The sequence below is a fragment of the Camellia sinensis genome, chromosome 9 (genome assembly GCF_055761805.1).
Source record: "Camellia sinensis isolate YWXY chromosome 9, ASM5576180v1, whole genome shotgun sequence".
NCBI lineage: Eukaryota > Viridiplantae > Streptophyta > Magnoliopsida > Ericales > Theaceae > Camellia > Camellia sinensis.
In genome coordinates, this window is record NC_138969.1 from 92,512,186 (window position 1) to 92,536,803 (window position 24,618).

General features: G+C 37.5%; 1 protein-coding gene across 1 annotated transcript; it reads right to left on the bottom strand.

The window, feature by feature from the left end:
• Positions 1 to 3,208: 3,208 nt before the first annotated feature.
• Positions 3,209 to 4,249, bottom strand: LOC145799617 (uncharacterized). Its single transcript, XM_082889219.1, has one exon. The coding sequence runs from the start codon at positions 4,247 to 4,249 to the stop codon at positions 3,209 to 3,211; it is 1,041 nt and encodes a 346-aa protein (XP_082745345.1).
• Between the last annotated feature and the right edge of the window lie 20,369 nt (positions 4,250 to 24,618).

Here is a 24,618-nt window from a genome sequence, read left to right on the forward strand (position 1 = left end):
GTCAGGCACACAATTCTCGTATGGGGCATCAATGGCTAATGTATGTTCTTATATATCCTATTTCATGGAGTTGGGAGAATAATTAATTTAAAACGCGTTCTCTAAAACGACGTCGCATTGATGCCATAACTCACTCTCAAATGACGTCACTTACTCTCTCGGATGACGCAAGTCACTCTCTGAAAACTTTACTGGTGGAAAAGAGTTAGGGAGTGAGTTATATAGGTGCCCAGGAGCGTCCCACTAATATACTGGTGGTCTTTCCCAAGTTGCTGCTGATACGCCTGGCCTCGAAAGCGATATGCGTGACGCCCCTACTCAGGCTGCGGAACAAACTGCGGGCATTGATCCATCTGCTATACTCGACAATGGCCAATGTGAATTTGTCGTTGTGTTGGACCGGTTTCCTAATCCTGCGTATACGCCAAAGTTTGAAGATGTTTTCCTGTGGTCCAATGGTGACCCACGAACTGGTTGTATGGTCAGGGGCACGGAAATAGACCGTTTTGTTGTATTGCGGCGTGTCCCCGTTCTGATGCCGCCACAATCAAATGATGAAACTCCAGTTGTATAGCAGATGGATCAATGCCCGCAGTTTGTTCCGCAGCCTGAGTAGGGGCGTCACGCATATCGCTTTCGAGGCCAGGCGTATCAGCAGCAACTTGGGAAAGACCACCAGTTTGACGTAAAACTACACCTTGGATGTAGAGTCCTAACAACTTCAATTTTCGGGATAGCCGTTCATCCCTTTCAGTACCAACCTCCGGCAAATCAAAACGGAAAAAATGAGGCTCATCATACGGGAGAAAATCGTCAATCCTCCAGATGGAATCACACAACGATTTAGACGTGAATCGTTTTTTTTTGTAATAACTTTGTTTCCGTAGTTTAAAATAACTTCGACTGGAAACACTAGATCTGCTGGAGGTTGTCCAACGGCGACTAAAATTTAATTTAGTTCTAGCGGTATATGGACGCCGTTGCGAAAATCGGAAAGTAGTCGCCATAATCGATGATCAGGAACCCACCATTAAATGTATCACATCGATTATATTTTATAGGCGTAATATGTTGACCGTGACATGGGTCAACATGAACAGTTAACCATGTTTAAATCAGGTTCCTGTATAACGTATGGCACAGAATAATAACAGATCACCCATGATGCAGAAAAATCAACGTGTGGGCCATACGGCGGTTAACTGTTTTCACAATCAGCTAGCGCTTGCCTTTAAGCAATAGACCGTTTTGTTGTATTACGGCGTGTCCCCGTTCTGATGCCGCCGCAATCAAATGATGAAACTCCAGTTGTATAGCAGATGGATCAATGCCCGCAGTTTGTTCCGCAGCCTGAGTAGGGGCGTCACGCATATCGCCCCATTCCGTGTAATCCCCGTGTTTGGAGATGTATTCCAGCACACACGATCGAAATAGTCGCCATTTCCATCCAAATGTACAGGGAACATACAACCATCAGAATGTACTGGAATACATCTCCAAACACGGGGATTACACGGAATGGGGCGAATTCCGTGAGAGGAGCCGCTGCGCTAACCAGAATAACAAAGACAATATATACCGGGATGCACTTGCAGCCGGCACTAAGGACGAAGCACTAGCAGTGGTACGAAATGGCGACCCATTTAATGTTTATTAGTTATTTTAAAATAGGCCCAGACATATGGTACATCAGCCCACTAGAGATAGGGCCATCAGTAAACAACGCGGCCCAATAAACATAGGCCCATCAGTAAGCGGCCCATGCAGACTATGAAAGAAGTGGACACTAAAGATAAGGCCCAAATTTTATTACGCACAAAACAGTTACAGAATAATAATTTACAATTATTTTTTATTATCTACACATCCAGAACCAGAACGCACGGGCTGATTTTGTGAAGGCGCGATGATGTAGCAGACATCAGCGACGGAATATATCTCTGACGTCGCTTGGGTTTCTAGTTCGGAAACCGCTTTCATACCGGCGAATAGAGCATCTTCTTGCCGCTGTAAGGCATTGATGAGCCGGATTAAACTTTCGGCGTTGTTTTCGCCGACGACCAGCAAGGACCAGTGCAGCAACAATAGATCCGGCTCGTATTTTAAAATCAAACGCCGAAATTGGCCTAGATCTCCGAGATCCATTTGCAAAATAATTCAAACTCCCCCAATTATTTTGGCTTATATAATTTCCCGCCTGCGCTTGCCTTTTTAGATTTTTAATCCGGCTCATCAACGCCTTACAGCGGCAAGAAGATGCTCTATTCGCCGGTGTGAAAGCGGTTTCCGAACTAGAAACCCAAGCGACGTCAGAGATATATTCCGTCGCTGATGTCTGCTACATCACCGCGCCTTCACAAAATCAGCCCGTGCGTTCTGGTTCTGGATGTGTAGATAATAAAAAATAATTGTAAATTATTATTCTGTAACTGTTTTGTGCGTAATAAAATTTGGGCCTTATCTTTAGTGTCCACTTCTTTCATAGTCTGCATGGGCCGCTTACTGATGGGCCTATGTTTATTGGGCCGCGTTGTTTACTGATGGGCCTATCTCTAGTGGGCTGATGTACCATATGTCTGGGCCTATTTTAAAATAACTAATAAACATTAAATGGGCCTCATTGTTGTAATTGGGCCGTTAGTTTGTTTACCAATTACAGCCCATTTACCCAGCTTAAACCTGCTCAGAAATGGAATTTATTAAGACGCATAAATTCAATAAAACTGCATTTTTATTTAATCATAAAAATTTACATAAATATTGTCCCATCGCCAATTTTTTACATAATATGAAAGCTCGTCAAGTACAATGGTCAGTGCGAGACAATAGTTTACAGGGCTAATAATCCCAAAGCTGGATAATTTGGTTCTCATCCTGCGTGCAATAAGCTGGGTAAATACAGTCTCCGACAGGCTTCTGCGACCAGGGGCTGTCAGCCACGTATACATTGTCGCTGTAAACGTCCGGATTCCCAATGCTTTCCGGAGGTTGTAGTTGAATAGGCATCGTATCTTGTACACCCCCTCGTTGCCCGGTCTGGAGAGGTCTATTGCTTTGAACCACATCGGGTTCATCAAAGTGTCGTAAAAGACCCCTGACAGCGTCCTCTCTCTCCAATGTATGTGGTTCGATACATCCGTTGACGTGGAATAACGAACACCCGCATTGGAAGTGGAATATCTTCCTGCGTTGGGCCTTCTTCTTTGCATTACGATGGCTCTTCTTGATTGGCTCTGGCGAACAGGGGCTCGTTGAGTGTGTAGAATTCTGCGTTTCGGATCGTCCACGCTTTGAGCCCGGCGTGTTCATGTTTTTCCAAATACTCTTTGTAGCTGGAGTCTTCTCCGGGGTTGCATAATATAATACTTGGAATCCCGCCCGTTATTTTCTTTGGGCGGGCATATTTACAATTTGAAAAAAAGTCCCGTTGCGCTCCAATAAACTCGCGCCAATGTTTCAAATATTGTGGGGCCACATCATCAATTATGTTGTAGAAAGCGTCGTTCTTGTGGTCCCTCAGGTCGATGTGGCCTGAATAATAATTATGTGGTCCCAAAGACCGGGCCCAACATGTTTTCCCAATTCTAGATGGGCCTTCAATTATAATGCTTTTGGGCCTATGCGGTCTTTGGGCTTCGTCTGTTATATTGTCTGCAGCCCATTGTTGTATTGCTGCTGGAACGACCCATACTGTGTCTGTAAATGGATGAACATACGGCAATGGTGGATTAAATGAAATCCGGTCATAATTTGATGACAATTTGTCATAATTTAACCAGAAACATTTTGGGTCGCCATTTCGCACCACTGCTAGTGCTTCGTCCTTAGTGCCGGCTGCAAGTGCATCCCGGTATATATTGTCTTTGTTATTCTGGTTAGCGCAGCGGCTCCTCTCACGGAATTCGCCCCATTCCGTGTAATCCCCGTGTTTGGAGATGTATTCCAGCACATTCTGATGGTTGTATGTTCCCTGTACATTTGGATGGAAATGGCGACTATTTCGATCGTGTGTAACGTCGAAGAACCGTTGATCCTGCGTCTGAAAATGGTATGGGAACTGGACAAGAGCATGGAGATGTGGTTGCCCATCCTCATGTAATTCATGTGCAACCCTCACATAATTTGGACCCCTGGTGGTGAACAGTGCTCTAATTTTCTCTAACAATCTCTCTTTAGGAATAGAACACTGGGCATACGTGAGGAAAATGTTCTTGTTTTGGATTCTAAAACGACGTCGCATTGATGCCATAACTCACTCTCGATGACGTCACTTACTCTCTCAGATGACGCAAGTCACTCTCTGAAAACTTTACTAGTGGAAGAGAGTTAGAGAGTGAGTTATATAGGTGCCCAGGAGCGTCCCACTAATATTACCTGGGACGCTCCCCCCGCGCCACGTGTCGTCCCCAGATTGGTGCTCCCTTCCGCATTTTGAGGCGTGTTGTCGGCTAGTGTTGAATTTGTCGTTGTGTTGGACCGGTTTCCTAATCCTGCGTATACGCCAAAGTTTGAAGATGTTTTCCTGTGGTCCAATGGTGACCCACGAACTGGTTGTATGGTCAGGGGCACGGAAATAGACCGTTTTGTTGTATTGCGGCGTGTCCCCGTTCTGATGCCGCCGCAATCAAATGATGAAACTCCAGTTGTTAGCCGTCAAGGCGTTAAAACATTTATCAACATCGGAAAAAATGTTGTATCCGAATTCCGCGATAGTTTAGGTCAATTTAATGGCGCCTACAATAATATTGTAAAAAACGCAATTATTTGTTATTTTGTATGGGAATGTCGCACAAACTCGATTGTAAGGGCGCATCTGAACTGTAGATTAAAATATTGTTACTAGTAAAATAATTTCTTCTTATTACAAATATTGGTTACAAATTATTTTACAATGGCCTTCGTTGTACATTTGTTTTCTGGGCTGATGTGGATCCTTCTACTGCGGCTTTTACAGCTTCGCCTATTAATTTGGACACCTCGTCTGTAGTGAGTCTTGATGATTCTGAGTTATTGGATCCGGCCTCGCTTACAGATGGGCCTATGTCAGCTGGGCCGCTAGGCTGATTATTTGGGCCAGTGTTGAATACTGATGGGCCGTGGGTCGGCAAAATTATGTCGCGCCGACTGAATGATTCAGGCCCATCTCGAATTGAACTTGCTGACATTCGTGCCACCATTATTCTTTGGGCCGATGAACCGTATTGGCCTATCGGTGCTGATAATGTCTTCGTGGATCGAAAATGTGATTCGGAATTGCTGCGAGTTAGTCTTGCCTTCGTCACCTTGCGCTCCACGTGCCAAATATCCACGTGGCTATTGTTGAATACCTTGGACAAAACAGTTATTAATGGCGGCCGATACGTAATTTCCTCTGGGAACGATGATGTTTGGAAAGCCAATGTGGCTTTCATTTTGCAATATTTCACATCATCGTTGATGTTTGTTTGAAGCAATTTGTATGACCCTGTCCATGGACATCCTTTCTTATCTGCAGCAGCATAGGCGTTTCCAAAATATGTAATGTCTACTGGGCATGTAACTGGAAACGTGAATCGGGCCTGTAATTGATCATCCGCTCGTAGCCGTGTGTCTCGTATTTCGACTTCGACGCGGCCGGTTGAATTAAACGGACACTGTGGCCTGTAGCTTAGCTTGCATTTGTCAATCATCATAGACTTAAACGTTAGTTTTTGCCACATTGTATCGCCTATCTTTGGATTGTAAATTGGTATATTGGATACCGGTACGTTTGATGTGGCATCTATGATTTGGGTTTCCAAATCGCCCTCTTCATTTTCTTGGAGATTATCTGTAAGATCGGCTTGTTGGATTTCTTCAGACATTATGATAGCGCAGCGATCTGTTAGAATTGTCAGGCACACAATTCTCGTATGGGGCATCAATGGCTAATGTATGTTCTTATATATCCTATTTCATGGAGTTGGGAGAATAATTAATTTAAAACGCGTTCTCTAAAACGACGTCGCATTGATGCCATAACTCACTCTCAAATGACGTCACTTACTCTCTCGGATGACGCAAGTCACTCTCTGAAAACTTTACTGGTGGAAGAGAGTTAGGGAGTGAGTTATATAGGTGCCCAGGAGCGTCCCACTAATATACTGGTGGTCTTTCCCAAGTTGCTGCTGATACGCCTGGCCTCGAAAGCGATATGCGTGACGCCCCTACTCAGGCTGCGGAACAAACTGCGGGCATTGATCCATCTGCTATACTCGACAATGGCCAATGTGAATTTGTCGTTGTGTTGGACCGGTTTCCTAATCCTGCGTATACGCCAAAGTTTGAAGATGTTTTCCTGTGGTCCAATGGTGACCCACGAACTGGTTGTATGGTCAGGGGCACGGAAATAGACCGTTTTGTTGTATTGCGGCGTGTCCCCGTTCTGATGCCGCCGCAATCAAATGATGAAACTCCAGTTGTTAGCCGTCAAGGCGTTAAAACATTTATCAACATCGGAAAAAATGTTGTATCCGAATTCCGCGATAGTTTAGGTCAATTTAATGGCGCCTACAATAATATTGTAAAAAACGCAATTATTTGTTATTTTGTGTGGGAATGTCGCACAAACTCGATTGTAAGGGCGCATCTGAACTGTAGATTAAAATATTGTTACTAGTAAAATAATTTCTTCTTATTACAAATATTGGTTACAAATTATTTTACAATGGCCTTCGTTGTACATTTGTTTTCTGGGCTGATGTGGATCCTTCTACTGCGGCTTTTACAGCTTCGCCTATTAATTTGGACACCTCGTCTGTAGTGAGTCTTGATGATTCTGAGTTATTGGATCCGGCCTCGCTTACAGATGGGCCTATGTCAGCTGGGCCGCTAGGCTGATTATTTGGGCCAGTGTTGAATACTGATGGGCCGTGGGTCGGCAAAATTATGTCGCGCCGACTGAATGATTCAGGCCCATCTCGAATTGAACTTGCTGACATTCGTGCCGCCATTATTCTTTGGGCCGATGAACCGTATTGGCCCATCGGTGCTGATAATGTCTTCGTGGATCGAAAATGTGATTCGGAATTGCTGCGAGTTAGTCTTGCCTTCGTCACCTTGCGCTCCACGTGCCAAATATCCACGTGGCTATTGTTGAATCCGGACGTTTACAGCGACAATGTATACGTGGCTGACAGCCCCTGGTCGCAGAAGCCTGTCGGAGACTGTATTTACCCAGCTTATTGCACGCAGGATGAGGACCAAATTATCCAGCTTTGGGATTATTAGCCCTGTAAACTATTGTCTCGCACTGACCATTGTACTTGACGAGCTTTCATATTATGTAAAAAATTGGCGATGGGCCAATATTTATGTAAATTTTTATGATTAAATAAAAATGCAGTTTTATTGAATTTATGCGTCTTAATAAATTCCATTTCTGAGCAGGTTTAAGCTGGGTAAATGGGCTGTAATTGGTAAACAAACTAACGGCCCAATTACAACAATGAGGCCCATTTAATGTTTATTAGTTATTTTAAAATAGGCCCAGACATATGGTACATCAGCCCACTAGAGATAGGCCCATCAGTAAACAACGCGGCCCAATAAACATAGGCCCATCAGTAAGCGGCCCATGCAGACTATGAAAGAAGTGGACACTAAAGATAAGGCCCAAATTTTATTACGCACAAGAACACTGTTTTGTTTTTCTAAATCCTCTCAAGGAGAAACATAAGGCACCAAAAGGGAAAGGATTAGAAGGCAATAACATAGTCAATATCAAGGTTTTATTGACAATCAGACGCTTCCGTTTAACCGTTCATCGATGGATTCAGGTATGTCATTTTGTCTTGATTTCTTGATAATACACATGGTAAATGATCCAAAGTGTAAGGTTTATGTTCTGAAATTTATGTTTACAAGTGGTATCAAAGCGGTTATATCATGTGTATTATCAGAATAGATATGCTTTTATTCATCCTATTTAGTTTCTTGGAATCAGATTCTGTTTTTTGTATTTCTGTTTTTCCCTCTGCTGCAAATTCTGTTTTGTTTTCTGGAAATGGAACATAATTCGGATGGGCGGTTCATTTTTCAAATGGTGAACATCATGTATTTATATATATATGTATATAATTGGGATTGCTGCAGATCATATAACATATACGGGGTAACAAATTTAGAAATCTTTAAATTTAATATAATTTCATACAACGTCTACGGAAATTTAATTTTCTAATATTCTAAATATAAGTCAATTCAAACAAGATGTCACAAAAGTGATCTCTCTTGTCTAGATTGTTTTATATGGAATGTTTTGAAATTCATGTCTGTGTATCTCATGCGGGTATTTATCGGTCCAAAGACATGATTAAGACTTGGCAGAATTACACACACATTTTGTGGTGATAAACATGTGCCAATTGTCAAGGAAACCTAATGTGAATAATAAATCCATCAAAAGATAGATTTGTTATTTGACATAACTTATTGTCAATGTTTGATCATTACAACAAGAATACCACTTACAGTTAATATTGGTATTAATGTTGTGCTAGGTATCTTGAGATGTTGTCATTAAATTAATTTATTTAGAGATTATCTGTTTGGTAACTTAATGTGAGTATAATTGTTTATTCCTTTTATTTTCTTTTCGATTCAGCTTTAATGTCGACTACTTCAATCTCTGCCAACATGAACAATGTTCCAATGTTAAATTGAACAAACTTTAAGGACTGGATTGTTCTCGGCTGTATGGACATAGACTTGGCATTAAGGATGCCAAAACCGAATGCTCTCACTACACAAAGTACTCCTGAGGAAACTGTGTACATTGAAAAGTGGGATCGTTCTAACAGGCTAAGTCTTATGATCATGAAGCGTGGGATTCCAGAAGTTTTTCGGGGTGCAATAACAGAGGATGTTACCGTTGCTGGTGAATTTCTTTTAGAAATTCAAAAGCGTTTTGCTAAAAACGATAAGGCTGAAACAAGCATGCTTTTAGCAAGCTTGATTTCAATAAAGTATAAAGGCAAGGGTAATGTTCGCGAGTACATCATGGAAATGTCTCATCTTGCTTCAAAACTTAAGGCACTAAAGCTCGACCTATCTGATGATTTGCTCGTGCATTTAGTTCTCATCTCTCTTCCTGCACAATTTAACCAATTTAAGGTCAGTTATAACTGCCAGAAGGAGAAATGGACTCTCAATGAGCTCATTTCATTTTGTGTGCAAGAGGAAGAGAGATTGAAGCAAGAAAGGACTGAAAGTGCTCATCTAGCAAGCACCTCCAAGAATACGGGCAAAAGAACGCATAAAGGAAAGGAATTTGCTATTCCTCAGGGTCCGGAACCAAAGAAACAGAAAACGCAGGATGGTTGTTTCTTTTGTGGCAAGCCCGGACACAGAAAGAAGGATTGTGCCAAATACGTCGCCTGGCGTATAAAGAAAGGTCCATTTCATGTTTTGGTCTGTTCTGAAATAAATTTAGCTTCAGTACCAAGAAACACTTGGTGGGTAGATTCTGGTGCTACTACTCACATATGTGTTTCTATGCAGGGTTGCCTGAACTACCGAAAGCCAACTGATGCTGAAAGATACATCTTTGTGGGTGATGACAAGTCAATAGAAGTGCAGGCAATAGCGCACTTTAGATTATTACTGAAAACTGGTTATTATTTGGATTTATTAGACACTTTTGTTGTACCGTCCTTTAGACGAAATTTAATTTCTGTTTCTGTATTGGACAAATTGGGATATTATTGTTCTTTTGGAAATATGAAGTTTAGTATGTCTATTAATTCCAATGTTATTGGTACCGGTTTACTTAATGTGTTTGATAATCTATATTTGCTCGAAACTATTGCACAACGTCCAGGACCGTTTGCAAAATACCTGGAGGAATGTGGAATCGTCCCACAATACACCATGCCAGGATCACCTAGCATGAATGGTGTATCTGAGAGATGAAACCGGACTCTTAAGGATATGGTAAGAAGTATGATCAGTCATTCTATTTTACCAGAGTCCCTCTGGGGTGAGGCTCTAAAGACAGCAACTTATATCTTAAATCGGGTGCCAACTAAAGCAGCTGCAAAAACACCTTATGAGCTTTGGGTTGGGCGAAAGCCTAGTCTAAAACATTTGCATGTGTGGGGGTGTCCTGCTGAGGCGAGGCCTTATAAACCTCATGAACGAAAATTGGACTCTAAAACCATTAGCAGCTACTTTATTGGCTATGCCGAACGATCCCGGGGTTACAAGTTTTATGATCCCACAAATAGGTCAATATTTGAGACGGGAATTGCAACATTTTTTGAGGATGTTGAGTTTGGGGGGAGAAATCCAGTTAGAGACATTGTCTTTGAGGAGGAAGCAGGAGTAATCCCACTTCCTACTACTACTTTTGACCAATCACAGGTTCCTATACCTGTCATTGCTCGAGAAGTAATTTCGAATCCTCAACCAGACAATGTTGTTCAAGATAATATAGTTCAAACCCCCATTCAAGATGAGGTAATTGTTCCTGAGGAACAAACTCTACAACCTCAACCTCAAGAATTTGTGCCATTAAGGCGATCCACCAGAGAAAGGAGATTTGCATTTTCAGATGATTATATTGTAGAAAATGGAATGTCAAAAGATGATCCAATCAACTTTCGTCAAGCCATGGAAAGTTCCAACTCTCATAAGTGGATAGAAGCCATGAATGAAGAATATAAGTCTATGCAAGACAATAAAGTTTGGGAACTTGTCTCATTACCAGTTGGTGCGAAGCCCGTAGGTTGTAAATGGATATTTAAAACCAAAAGGGATTCAAATGGTAATGTGGAGAGGTATAAGGCACGTCTTGTAGCCAAAGGCTTTACTCAAAAAGAAGGAATTGACTTTAAAGAAACTTTCTCTCCAGTTTCTTCGAAAGGTTCTTTTAGGACAATTATGGCGCTTGTTGCATATTTTGATCTTGAGTTACATCAGATGGATGTCAAAACAGCTTTTCTTAATGGTGACATTAAAGAAACAATTTATATGGTGCAGCCAGAAAACTTTGTGTCAGGAGACCCAAAGAATATGGTTTGCAAATTGACTAAATCCATCTATGGACTCAAACAAGCTTCTCGTCAGTGGTACTTCAAATTTCATCAAGTTCTCACTTCGTATGGTTTTGAAACTAACGTTGTTGATGAATGTGTGTATCACAAGTTCAGTGGGAGTAAACACATATTTTTGGTTTTATATGTTGACGACATATTGCTTGCCACAAACGATATAAACTTATTGCATGACACCAAGAGATTTCTATCTAAGAATTTTGAAATGAAAGATCTTGGTGATGCTTCCTTTGTATTAGGAATCGAAATACTCCGAGATCGTTCTCGGGGTATTCTGGGTTTATCACAAAGGAGCTATATCGAAAAAATACTCATTAGATTTGGCATGCAAAATTGTAAATCAGGTGAAACCCCGGTTGCTAAGGGAGACAAGTTTAGTCTCAGCCAATGCCCGAAGAACAATCTTGAAATTCAAGAAATGTAGAAGATTCCTTATGCCTCAGCTGTAGGGAGTCTAATGTATGCTCAAGTATGTACGCGTCCGGATATTGCGTTTATAGTTGGCATGTTAGGCAGATATTTAAGTAATCCTGGCATGGATCATTGGAAAGCAGTCAAGTGTGTTATGCGATATTTACAGAGAACAAAGGAATATATGCTCACATATAGGAGATCGGATAAGTTAGAGGTCATTAGATATTCCAACTCCGATTTTGCTGGATGCCAAGACAGTAGGAAATCCACATCAGGCTATATTTATCTGTTAGCTGGCGGAGCAATTTCTTGGAGGTCTGCAAAGCAGACGCTCATAGCTTCATCCACCATGGCTGCAGAGTTTGTAGCATGTTATGAGGCATCAAACCAAGGGATATGGTTGCGGAATTTTGTCACTGGGTTGCGTATTTTGGAAGGCACTGAAAGACCATTTAAGATATATTGTGACAATAAGTCTGCAGTTTTATATTCCAATAACCACAGGAGCTCGACAAAATCAAAGCATATTGATATCAAGTTCCTAGTTGTAAAAGAAAGAGTGCAGAGTGGACAGATTTCCATAGAGCACATTGGGACAAACTCCATGATAGCGGATCCACTTACGAAGAAACTACCACCCAAGGTCTTTCATGAGCACACTGCTCATATGGGTGTTGTTCTATTTGAGAACATTCTGGTTTAGTGGGAGTTTGTATTTATATTACTGCTTTATGTCAGCCTTGAGTTTTATCTATGTAATTAGATTAATTTCTGCAGAAATGAAGTATTCAGTTTATTACGCTCTGTTACGTATTGTGAAGTATTGATCTCAATAAAGTTAAGTAGGACCAGTTGGACATAGGCATATATGGATCACATCACATGTAATTTCCATGCTACACATCCATGATTGATCTATGTCATTTAGCTATATTTGTATACGTGACCATTGGTGGGTCGAGTTACGATTGATGTAACGAAGACCGCTTTGATCCTATATTAATATAGTTAATGGACAAGATTGTTTGGATACCCTCAAGTTATGATAACAAATTTCTGAGCTCACTAAAGTTAAGCACATTTTTCAAGATACATATGTGGTCCAGTGGGAGATTGTTAGATAATGTCTCAATGGGACCACATAATTAAATGTGGTGTTATCATTTATAAGAAGCCTACAATTTAAGTGATTCAATTTTGTTAATAGGCTTAAGGGTATATGTGTTATGGACCTAATGTGTAGATACTAGTTGTATAATTTCTATTTCTATGAGGGGCAGAAATAGAAATTAAAACATATTGGTTAAAGTTGGTTTTCATTACCTTTCAGTTTTAAAACCAATAATGGTTAATTTATTGGTTTTCATTACCTTTCAGTTTTAAAACCAATAATGGTTAATTTATTGGTTTTCATTACCTTTCAGTTATGAAAACCAATTACAACCTTTAAAAGGTTATGGTCCCTATTCCTTCCTAAGGTGAAAAAGAAAAAATAAGAACACTGTTTTGTTTTTCTAAATCCTCTCAAGGAGAAACATAAGGCACCAAAAGGGAAAGGATTAGAAGGCAATAACATAGTCAATATCAAGGTTTTATTGACAATCAGACGCTTCCGTTTAACCGTTCATCGATGGATTCAGGTATGTCATTTTGTCTTGATTTCTTGATAATACACATGGTAAATGAACCAAAGTGTAAGGTTTATGTTCTGAAATTTATGTTTACACAAACATGCAAGGAAAGTGAAGATGGAGAGGGATGGCTCTTTGGGTTGTAATTGTACAAAGTTTGAATGGGAAGGAATCTTGTGTTGTCACTCATTGAAGGTTATTAGAGACATATTGAAGGTGAAAGCGGTTCCTCCATAATACATTCTAAAGAGATAAACCAAACAAGCAGGAGCAGAAACTGTGAAGGATATTAAGGGGAATGACATTCAAGTAGATGTGAAATTCCAACAAGCCTCGCGGTATATGACATTGATGATCGCATTTAGAGCACTAGCAAGTAGACCTACTGAAACTGAAGAAACTTATGATTTTTGTATTGCACACCTTGCTACATTAGGTGCAAATGTTGAACGCAAGTTAAGTGCTCATTTTGGTGTTGAAAATGAAGTAAGTAATGATGATGACACCCAAAGCTTTGAAGTGGATTGCGAAGATGTGAATCATGTTGTGCAACCAAAAGGATTGAAGAAAAAAGTGGCAATTGGTAAGGGCAAAAAGAGGGTAAAAGGTGGATTCGAAGTGGCGTTGGTAGCGAACTCCAAAAGAAAATCCCATGCTAACAGCTTGGCTTCGTCAAAATCTTTTGCAAGTCCAACAGTTAGTCCAACAGTTACACCTTCTCCATTATCTGTTGGAGGAGATATCTATGTTCATCAACATGTTTCTCCTCTTCAACCTCTTCTTCCCCTTCATCCTCTTCCTCCATTTTTGGCCATGGGTGGTAATTCTATTCCTCCGCCATTGATGTATCCCACATATCATATATTAGGCTTCGCAATCATGGTTTGAGTCACATATTATATCCACACAAAAAATACAATGTTAAACTTTCTGCTCAACCAATATTCCAGTCACTACTTCAAGGTTCATGTGGATATGACATTGGGTTTCGATATTCTCAAGAATCAAATAGTCCAATGTGTAGTCAGGTTCGTCCTTGCTGTCTTTTTAATTTTTAGTTGCTGAAAATTCTGTTAGAGCATGTATTTACTTGTTGAAAATTATGTTTAAAGTATGTATTTTGTTACTGAAAATTATGAAAAATTTTGTCTTTTTCCGTTTTAGGCTATAGACAAGCAGAAAGAGAAGCAAATTGATGCTGAAATTGGGTTGGAAAGTGAAGTCATAGCAGCTGAAATTGTGAAGCAAACTGCTGCTGGAAAGTGATGTTGCTGCTATGAAGCAAACTGCTGGAAAGCAAACTATGAAGCAAACTACTTGTATGTGTTGAAATGGACCAATGTGTGTTCAAATGGACCAATGTGTTAATTTAGATGGACCAATGTGTTAATTTAGATAGACCAATGTGAGCAAACTTCACTTGATGTTAATTTACACTTGATGTTATACTTCATTTTCTTCTGACTGATTTTTAAATGGACCAATATGTGTGTTCAAATTTTTAGATTTTCTTTTGTGTGAAAGAACAGGTACATAGCTTTTTCATTTATTAGAAAAATTATCCCAAATTGGTGTCTTAATTTTTGAAGACCTACAGGTGTCAAACTGTTCAATTACACAAGTGAATTAGTGAATTTTAGCAACTTGTGAAAGGCACCAACTTGGATTAGTTACATAAGATGATCACCTTATTGAATTTTCACAAGTGGTGCCTTTCTGTCATGCTGTTCAATTACTAATATGATCAGCTTTTTCTTTTTTCTTTTTTCTTAATTTCAGTTGATGCAATTTTGTTTAGATGCTTGGGTGTTGTTCAATTTTGTTTAATTTCAGTGAATTTCAGCAACATGCTGGTGCCATACTCATAGAACCATAACATGTATGGTGTCAAACCAAAATGTGCCAAACCTGCAACAAATAGCATCCACAGATTTGCCAAACTTGCTAACAGATAATAGTCTGCTTTAAACTTGCTTTAAAATATGCCAAATCTACTTTAAACTTGCTAACAGATAATAGTCGATGTCTGATAAGTGAGGGCAATAAAAGAACTTGCTAACAGATAACAAGTTGATAATAGATAGCATCATGGTCCTCATTATGTTCCAAACAAGCAAGTGGTGGCTATTGACTACAGCTGAATAAGAATGGAAGTAAGCTCTAATAATGAGACCAATGTTTCCCAAAATTCATTCCATAATAAAGTAAGTTACATAAGTTACATCATAATAAAATCCATTCCATAAACATAAGTTACATCATGAAGTACAATACAACCCAAAATGGTAGAAACTTCCATTCAATTTCCCAAAATACAATAAAGTACAAAAGTTACATCATAAAGTACAAAATGATAGAAAATACAATGAAATACACCATTGCTTTGATTTTCTATCCTTTCAAGCTTTCGACCATAGTCATTTTCAATGTCATTAAGCCTCGCCCTCACATCGTTAAAGTCTTCTACTATTATAACATCACAACCTCTAGTGTTGAAATGGATTCTGGACGTAACGTCTTCATCATCTTTATCCACGAACTTGAAGTAATTGCAAAAGGGAGTGGGAGTGTTACTCTACAATGCATGACAATCAGTTAGTTGAATAAGACAAATATTAATGTGACTACTAAAGGATTAAATTTTCCAATACATACTTAGATATTTTGATGGGCAAACAAAGAACAAACGCCCTTGTTTTCCATTCTCATTAGTTCTTACAATATATATGGCAGTGGTTCTTCCACAATTGCACAGCCTCGGTTGCAATCTCATGTTGTTATTGTTAGAAGAAGAAGCCATTTTTTTAACCTTCATACATGAGAAATTTGTAGTGTTGTGCTATGCTTGTGTTTGATGGGGTTAATAACAGTTCTATAGAGTTATGCCCATAATAGAAGTAATGGCAGTTCTATAAAGGAGAGGGACAAAGTGTGAAGGCTATTTGAATTTGAGGGACAGAGTGTATATCTTCACTGAAAACATCTATTTGTTCAAACTGCCATGTTTCAGCCAAACTGAAAAAACATAGCATTTGTACTACAAAACCAAGAAAGAATGTACTGCTGGAATTAATTCCAAAACCAAACATATGAAGAGATATCCAGAAAAGAAAAAAGAAAAAAAGTAAACAGTTTTTAAAACAAAACACAACATTTGAACAGAGGTTACACAAACTAAACAGAGGTTAATAGGATTTTAACAGAGGTTACACAGACTAAACTGTTAATAGCATTTGAACAAACATGGCAGTTTATGAGAAATTTGTAGTGTTGTGCTATGCTTATGTTTGATGACGTTAATAGCAGTTCTATAGAGTTATGCCCATAACAGAAGTAATGGCAGTTCTATAGAGGAGATGGACAGAATGTGAAGGCTATTTGAATTTGAGGGACAGGGTGTACATCTTCACTGAAAACATCTATTTGTTCAAACTGCCATGTTTAATAGCATTTGAACAGATGTTACATAGACTAAACTGTTAATAACATTTGAACAAACATGGCAGTTCAACATCAGTCATTTTCTTCAGTTTCAAACATAGCATTTGTGATTAATTACACACATGTTACACACATAGCAGTTTCAAACTGAACAAACATGGTAGTTCTTGAGTTTCTTCAGTAAAACACCATCATTGCTTGAATTAGGAAACCCATATCACTGATCATACTAGCATAACTCAAAACAACCTTAATGCACAGGATTCAGACTTCAAAAACCCAAATTGCTACAACATATTTTTTTATGACTTCTTGTAAAACAAAACAACTAAAACATTAGACTTAATATGCCTCAAATTTTTTATCAACCAACCAGAGGGGAGAAGAAAGTATGGATACTGATTCATTTAAAACACACAAAAACACACCCACTCTGAACGCCCTAATTTTTCCCTGTTCGAATCCCAAATCAAAGCCCTAATTTTGAAATTTCAAATCTATTTTCTCAATCTCAATCACACAACCCTAACTTCTTAATTTCAGAGTTTCGAGGACAAACCTGGTTCCTCTATGGCCTCAGAACCTACGTTCTCATCAAGAAATTTTTTCGCTCAGCCGATGGTAGTGGTCGCAGTGGAGCTATGGCTCACGAAACAGAGATTATCAAGGTTGGAGTGGGTCACCGTTTGGGTTGCCGTCTGGACTAGTCGCCGGTGCCGTCTGGGAGGGACTGGTCATCGGTCAGGATGGATTCGGTGGAGGAGGACGGGTGAGTGTGAGGCTGAGTGAAAGTGAGAGTGATTGTGCTTGAATGTATAACTATAGTAACGGGCGGGAATAAAATGAAATTTCAATTTCTTTTTTTTTTTTTATGGCAGTTGGATATGCAACGGCTAATTTCAGCTATTGCAAGGAGGAGATCTAGGAGGATATGCAAGGAGGGGATCCAGACTCAGACCCAAATACTAAGTAGATACATTAACATATACTTTTTAATTTAGAAAAATAATATATAAGCCCACTTTCTAAACTTAATAATGTATAAAAAAAGATAATTGACTAATAATTGGAGAAAATATGGGATCAGGATCCTCTATAGAGATACAATCCTCTCCATATGGTCCGGAGATGTGAGGATATGATGTCACCGCATTAATGAGGTATCTTGCAATTGAGATTGCACATCTGAATTACATAAGATTGACATCCGGCCGGATGACCTCCTGGACGATCGCCTGGACAACCCTTGTCAACCACGGCTGTCACTCATTGTCTACCAGTGTGTCAACCGACGATCGCCCAAACACCCGGAGTCACCCTTGTCAACTGCGACTGTCACCTTTGTCTACCGGTTTGTCAATCGACATCCGTCCGGATGACTAGCCGAACGATCGCTCAGATGACTAGCCAGACAACCGGCAAGCACATCTCCAGACCACGCAACAAAAATTAAGGTTTTAGTTACCAAAATTTAGGGACAAAATTATTTTTCAGAGACCAAATATTTTTATTGCTAAAAGTATTGTCATTATATTTTTAGTAACAAAAATTGGACATTAATGATGAATTATTATCCTTTGGGAACCAAATTTTTTATCTCAAAAAATAAACCATTTTGAGACCAAATTATTTTGTCCATAAAAGTATATTTATTAGTGACATTTTCAAAATTTTGTCACTAAAAGCTTTATTTTTTACTTTTTGGGACGACCTTTTAGCGACTATCCTTATAACGATAGAAATTGGTTATTAAATATATTTTGTAACAAAATTTTCACTTTTAGAGACCAAAAGATTTGGTCTTTAAAACTCTTACATGTTATAGTGCCATATGGAGAGGGAGGTATCTCTATAGAAGATGCTGATCTAAAAATATAAAAGATAAAATTGTCTTAGATATTCTAATGAAATATTGTCACATCATTAGATTAAAAAATTACATCTAACTTTTGAGTTTGAATAGGAAGTGCTCTTTAATTTAGGGCTGGTTTGGCAACTCAAAAATAATCTAAAAAGTCAAAAAAATACACAAAAAGAAAAAAAGACATTACTATTCACAAATAAAAAATATTAAAAAAATATTTTATATATTACAATACTACAAATGGACTGAGCAGTTGTTCTCAGCCGTACTTGTGATAGCGACATGCATTACACACTTGGTTTGGGGCAAAAAAAAATTCTATATGTAAAGTCACAAAAATGTTGGAGTTATGGGGGCCCACTAAGGACTCTATTTTGATAATCCGAACCGTTCAACATGTAGAACTCGCCGATTAATATATTCCTGTAAAAAATCACGTTGATCAGATATCGTTAACTATTTGATCAAATCAGTTTTGTATAAACAAAACGGATGGTGTGATAGTTAACTGTTGAAAAAAAAAACTAATTTGATCATATAGCTATCGATATCCGATCAACGTGATTTTTTATAGGCATATAATACTCGACGAGTTGTACATATTAAACAGTTCAGATTATTAAAATGGGACCCATGGTGGCCCCCACAGACCGACCATCACTGTCCAAACACTTTGTCTCGAAAGAGGCACTTATTTTCTTTGTAAAACCTGCTGAGCACAGTTGGGTAGTCGTACTGTCCAATCACCTTTCTTTCACTATACGCTTTATATATACAATTTTTTATTACACATTTTTTCGTAAAAAGACAAAAAGTTAACCCAAACATCCATATTTTTTTTCTCAACTTTTTAGTTCAAAAAGATAAAAAGTGCACTTATTTAGGACACCCCAAATAACTCCTTAATAGTGAAGGGATTGATAGTGAGGGGATTAATAGTGAGGAATTGTTAAATTATTTTTATATAAAATAATAAAACAAATAAAAAAATATAAAAAATTAAACATTAATATTTTAAAAAAAAATCCCAATATATAAAAAATAAAAAAAATAAAAAAAATTTATAATCCCCTCACTATTTTTCTAATACCATATCTATCTTCTCCTTACCAATCCCATTTCCAAGAGGACTACTAATATCAAGGGATTAATAGTCTCCTCCCCATCTCTCAAAACAAACACCCCATTAATAATACCAAGGGATTAATAATTCCAATCTCCTCCCTATAACTCCAAACAAAAGGGCCTAAATATTAGATAAAACTACCAAAAAAACCTATCGTTGAAGTTAACTTTTAGTTACATCAGTAACCAACATTCACAGTGTTTATTCATTTGCAACGATTATGAGTCATCGCTTTAGTGGCAATATGTTATTTTCTCCATCACTTTTGTTTATTTTTTATAACTCAGTATTCGGTCAATTAGACCGACTAATCTGGAACTAATTCTGCCTCCTATTTGCTAGAGTCTGAATTAAAATCAGGACAAACTCCTGGATGACCTGATCCTAAAAAATTATTTATATGCAGAAGGTTTCCAACTTGACATAGGATTTGCCCACCATTTTTATCCCTTAACTCCATTAGAGTTGTTATACACAATTTTATATATTTTTTTAAGAAATTCTTTAGGTTGCAAGATGCAATTTTTCGCTATGAGTTTTTCTAAAGGGAAAATTAGTCTAAGGTCCCTCTCCCATTTTTAATAATGGAAGAGATCCACAATATTATTTTATGATGTCTAAGGTCCCTCAATCCGCAACACCCATATATCACAGAGAAATTTGATTCCCTTAAATCAAACTGCCTCTCCCTCTCTTCTTTTCTCTTTGCTCTTCTCTCTCCGATGAACTCTACCTCCATCATCGGAGTTCATCGTCGTCATTTGTACTGGACCGGACCGGATACAGTAATCAAGTATATGACAGATGGTATGCTTCTGAGAGAGATTTTGATTGATGAGAATTTATCTCAGTATTCAGTTATAATGCTTGATGAAGCTCATGAGAAGACAATCCACATTGATGTCCTTTTTGGATTGTTGAAGCAGCTTGTAAATAGGAGACTTGACCTTCGACTGATTGTCACATCTGTCACATTAGATGCATAGAAATTTTCAAGTTATTCCTTTAACTGCAATATCTTTACAATTCTTGGAAGAACTTATCCAATGGAGATACTCTACACCAAATAGCCAGAAAGTGACTACCTAGATATATCTCTAATCACTGTTATAGAGATCCACTTGACAGAACCTGAGCGTGATATCCTCCTCTTCTTGACTGGTCAAGAGGAGATTGCTCTCTCTCTCTCTCTCTCACACACAACTCATACACATATAAACATCCATGTATATAGTATGAAGTTAAACTGTTTGACAAAATGCTTCTTAAAACTCCAAAACACATAACTGTGAGATATGGTTTGACAAAACTTTTTTTAGAACTATAAAACATATAGCTATGAGCTTTGAAGCTAACTTGTTTGATAAAATGTTTCTTAGAAAAATAATCATAGAGAAAAACAATTACAATTGTCTCTAGTTTGTTCAAAACACAGAGAAAATTATGATTGTTTTTTTGTTTCTAGGTAGCCCAAATTTCTCTGGTTTGGTTTGATTTTGAATGACCAATAATAGAGAAGTTTAGATAACCAAGAAATATTTCCTGGTAGGTAACCAGAGAAATTCTTTGATTTTGAATGACCAATAATGACTATGAGAAATTTGGAGAATCAGAAGCTTCTTCTGCAACCATATATCCAAAGAAAAAATATTAGAGAGTGAGAGAGAGTTTAGGCTAAGATGAGACTTGAACTTACTTTGTCCAAAGAAATTAGAGTGGGAAATCCAGAGAAATTTGGCGAGAATTTCTCTGGACAGTGGGAAGTCCAGAGAAATTTGGAGAGAAGTCCAGAGAAATTTGGCGAGAATTTCTCTGGACAGTGGGAAGTCCAGATAAATTTGAAAAGAAGTCCAGAGAAATTTGGAATTAGGTAAGGATAGATATACCCTGGAAAATTTGTAGATAAGTACAACAAAAATTTATTGAATTCATTCAAAGAAAATGATAGGAATTTCCCAAACAATTGTAGAAATTCTGAATCAATATCAACAATATAGCATATTCAAACAAGATGAAGCACATTACAATTTCTCTGGAGAGAAGGGAAATTTCTCTGGAGAGAATGGAAGGCCAGAGAAATTTACAGTGGGAATTCTAGGGAATGTTAGAGAAATTGGAAAGTCCAGAGAAATTCTTCCCTCTGGACTAATTTTCTCTTTGAAGTTGAATTTTCTCTGGAAGTCTAGGGAATGACTTCTTCTCTTTCTTGTCTATGCTAAGGGATGACAAGATCTTACTGTCAACCACCTCATCTTGCTGGACTTGATTTACAAAGAGCACTAGGATTAGCAAACAGAATTTTGATAGCAACCCTTCATGAAAATATATTTGTAAGAGAACATATAAAATGCACGATAATGCAGAGTTTCCTGGATTGTGTGAATTTTCTCTGAACTATCTGAATTTTCTCTGGATGTCTAAATTTTCTCTGGACTATCTGAATTTTCTCTGGATAAAGAGAATTTCTCTGGATGTCTGGAGAGAATTTCTCTGGAAAGTCCAGAGAAATTCTCTGGACCGAATTTTCTCTGGATTGATGTTGAGGGACCTTAGACATTATGAAAATATTGAGTGTCCTTTATGCTATAAATTCTTAATATCAGCGACCTTAAAAAAAATCCCCCTTTTCTAAAATGGTTAATAAGGTAGCGTTTGGTAACGTTTATATTTTTTATTTATGTTTACAAAAATTTTATAAATTTGGTTTTTATTTATTTTTAAAAAAACATAAACTATAAACGCGTTTGATTTGAACAAAATATTTGAAAAATTTTAAAAACATAAACTAAAAAATATGTTTATTCAGGCTAAAAATATTTATATTTATGAGAATGGGATTGTACACATTATAATTGAAAAAAAAAATCAAAAAAAAAAATTAATTGAACAAAAAAATAATTGAAAAAAAAATTATTTGAAAAAAAAAATTAAAAAAAGAAATTAATTGAAAAAAAAATTGTTAGTCAAAATTTTAAATTTCTATTGAAAAATCATCGCAAACTCAAATTGACTTTACATTTTTTCCTCAAATTTATAAATCGAGACAATTATTTATAAACCAAAAAAATTATTAAATAAGTTTTTATGATAATTTTTTAAATTTTCATAAATATAAACTAAAAATTGAAAACGAAATAGTTTCCAAACATACCCTAAATAACTAAGGTGTTATTAAATCATGATTTTTCAAATTGAACCAAGACTTCGAACCGACCCAACTTTAAGGTTCGTCCCATCTGGATTGATTGCCCCATCTGGATTGATTTTTTGACACAGGTACTGGAGTGAATATAATAACGTGTACATTACAAAAGAAGCTACATTAAGTAAAAAAGAAAAGTAAAATAAAATGCACAATAGGCTTATACAGAAAGCTTATGCAAAGAAAAGCATACCAAAGTTTTTTTTTTTCTCTCTCTCTCTCTCTCGTTAAAATCTGATATGCCAAACACAGAGAAACAAGTATTTAACAATATCATACAACTAACAAAAATTTATCCAAGAGAAAGAATCAAATACAGTGTTTGATTCATAGATTTGATTAATAATTTGAAAAAAAAAAGTGTATGAAAGGTGTTTGAAATGTAAATATATTTCATTTAAATTTCACTTATCATTTTATTTTCTTTTTTCAAACTTCTCACCAAATTCATAAATCAAGTACAACTTAAGTAAGAAGTGAACTCCTAAGAACACTGACAATTATGACTGTAGGATGACCAAGGCTTTGACACTTCTAGGAAACAAGTTGGACTTTTCAACAAAAATGAGGCTGAATAAGCATTGGATGTTGTTTCAATGAATTCGCCAACAGTTTCTTCTCCTTCTTCTTCATAGATTGTTTCAAGGGTTGTTTGGAGCCTAGAGGCCGCAAGGAAAAGAGGCGGTGCAACCGCTGAGAATGGAGTCCTGCAACAGGTCTTGGAGGCTGCGATAGTGGTGGTGGTGAAGGCAGTGGTGGTGGTCTTGGGTGGAAGAAGAGGTGGTTGAGCTGGGAGGACTGGGAACATAACTGAGGTAATATCAACAACAGCCATTTTATAGAGAGTTGGGATGAAAAGAAACCGAATGACTATAGTGATTTTGGTCAAAGGAAGTAGAGAGGCTGGCTAATATTTCATGCAGGATGTTTGCTATATATAATAGATACAAGTAATATAGTCTTAGGTTTTTTTTTTATAATGATTAATGTCATTTATCTTGGTGAATGGCTTCAAATTTTACGGTACTAAAAGGTAAATTACATTTTTCAACCTCCAATTTTGATTGGAATTTTGATCTATCACTTTTTAACTACAATAATTAGTTCATCATACTTCGACTAATGTTTAAATAAAACCTCTCTCCACTGTTTAAAATTTGAGTGAAAGTTAAAATATAAGAGAAAGTATAAGGTGTGTTTGGTTTGTGTTTTGATTGATGTGTAGGAGAGACTGATTTTGAAAAAAAGAAATTCAAAAAATTTGAACCAAACAAAATTTTAGAAATTTTTTTCAAAAATTATGTCTTGAGATACAAACCAAACAAACCCATAATTTATTATTATTATTATTATTATTATTATTATTATTATTATTTTCTCTTCCATATAATGCCTTCTAAAATGTGTGCACTTGGTCTTTAATTAAGTGGGCCCTGTAGGTAGGGAGGATGTGGAGGGTGGAGAGGAAGGGAGGAAAAGAGATGATTGGCTAGAGAGGGAGATGGCAGATGGAAGGGTTGTGAAGTGGGGAACACGGATTGGCCGAAAGAGAGATGTTGACAAGGTGAAGGAGAGGGTGCAAGGGAGGGAGATAAGAGGGGTGGTGGCTAGTGGGAAGATTGGAGGGCGTATGTAATGAAGCAATTGATTTTTAGAATTTTAAGGTTTTCAAACCTTGATACTAATTTCAATTAGGGATAAAATGATAATAAATTTTTTTTGAAAGAGTTGGAGTTAAAAGAGAGTAATTTGTCATGTAAATAAAGGTTTCATGGAATATGCGTGTTTTGCTAATTATATTGACACAATAAAATTCTCATTATACTTTAATAATACACAAAAAATTATCGTTATTATGGGTAGTATAG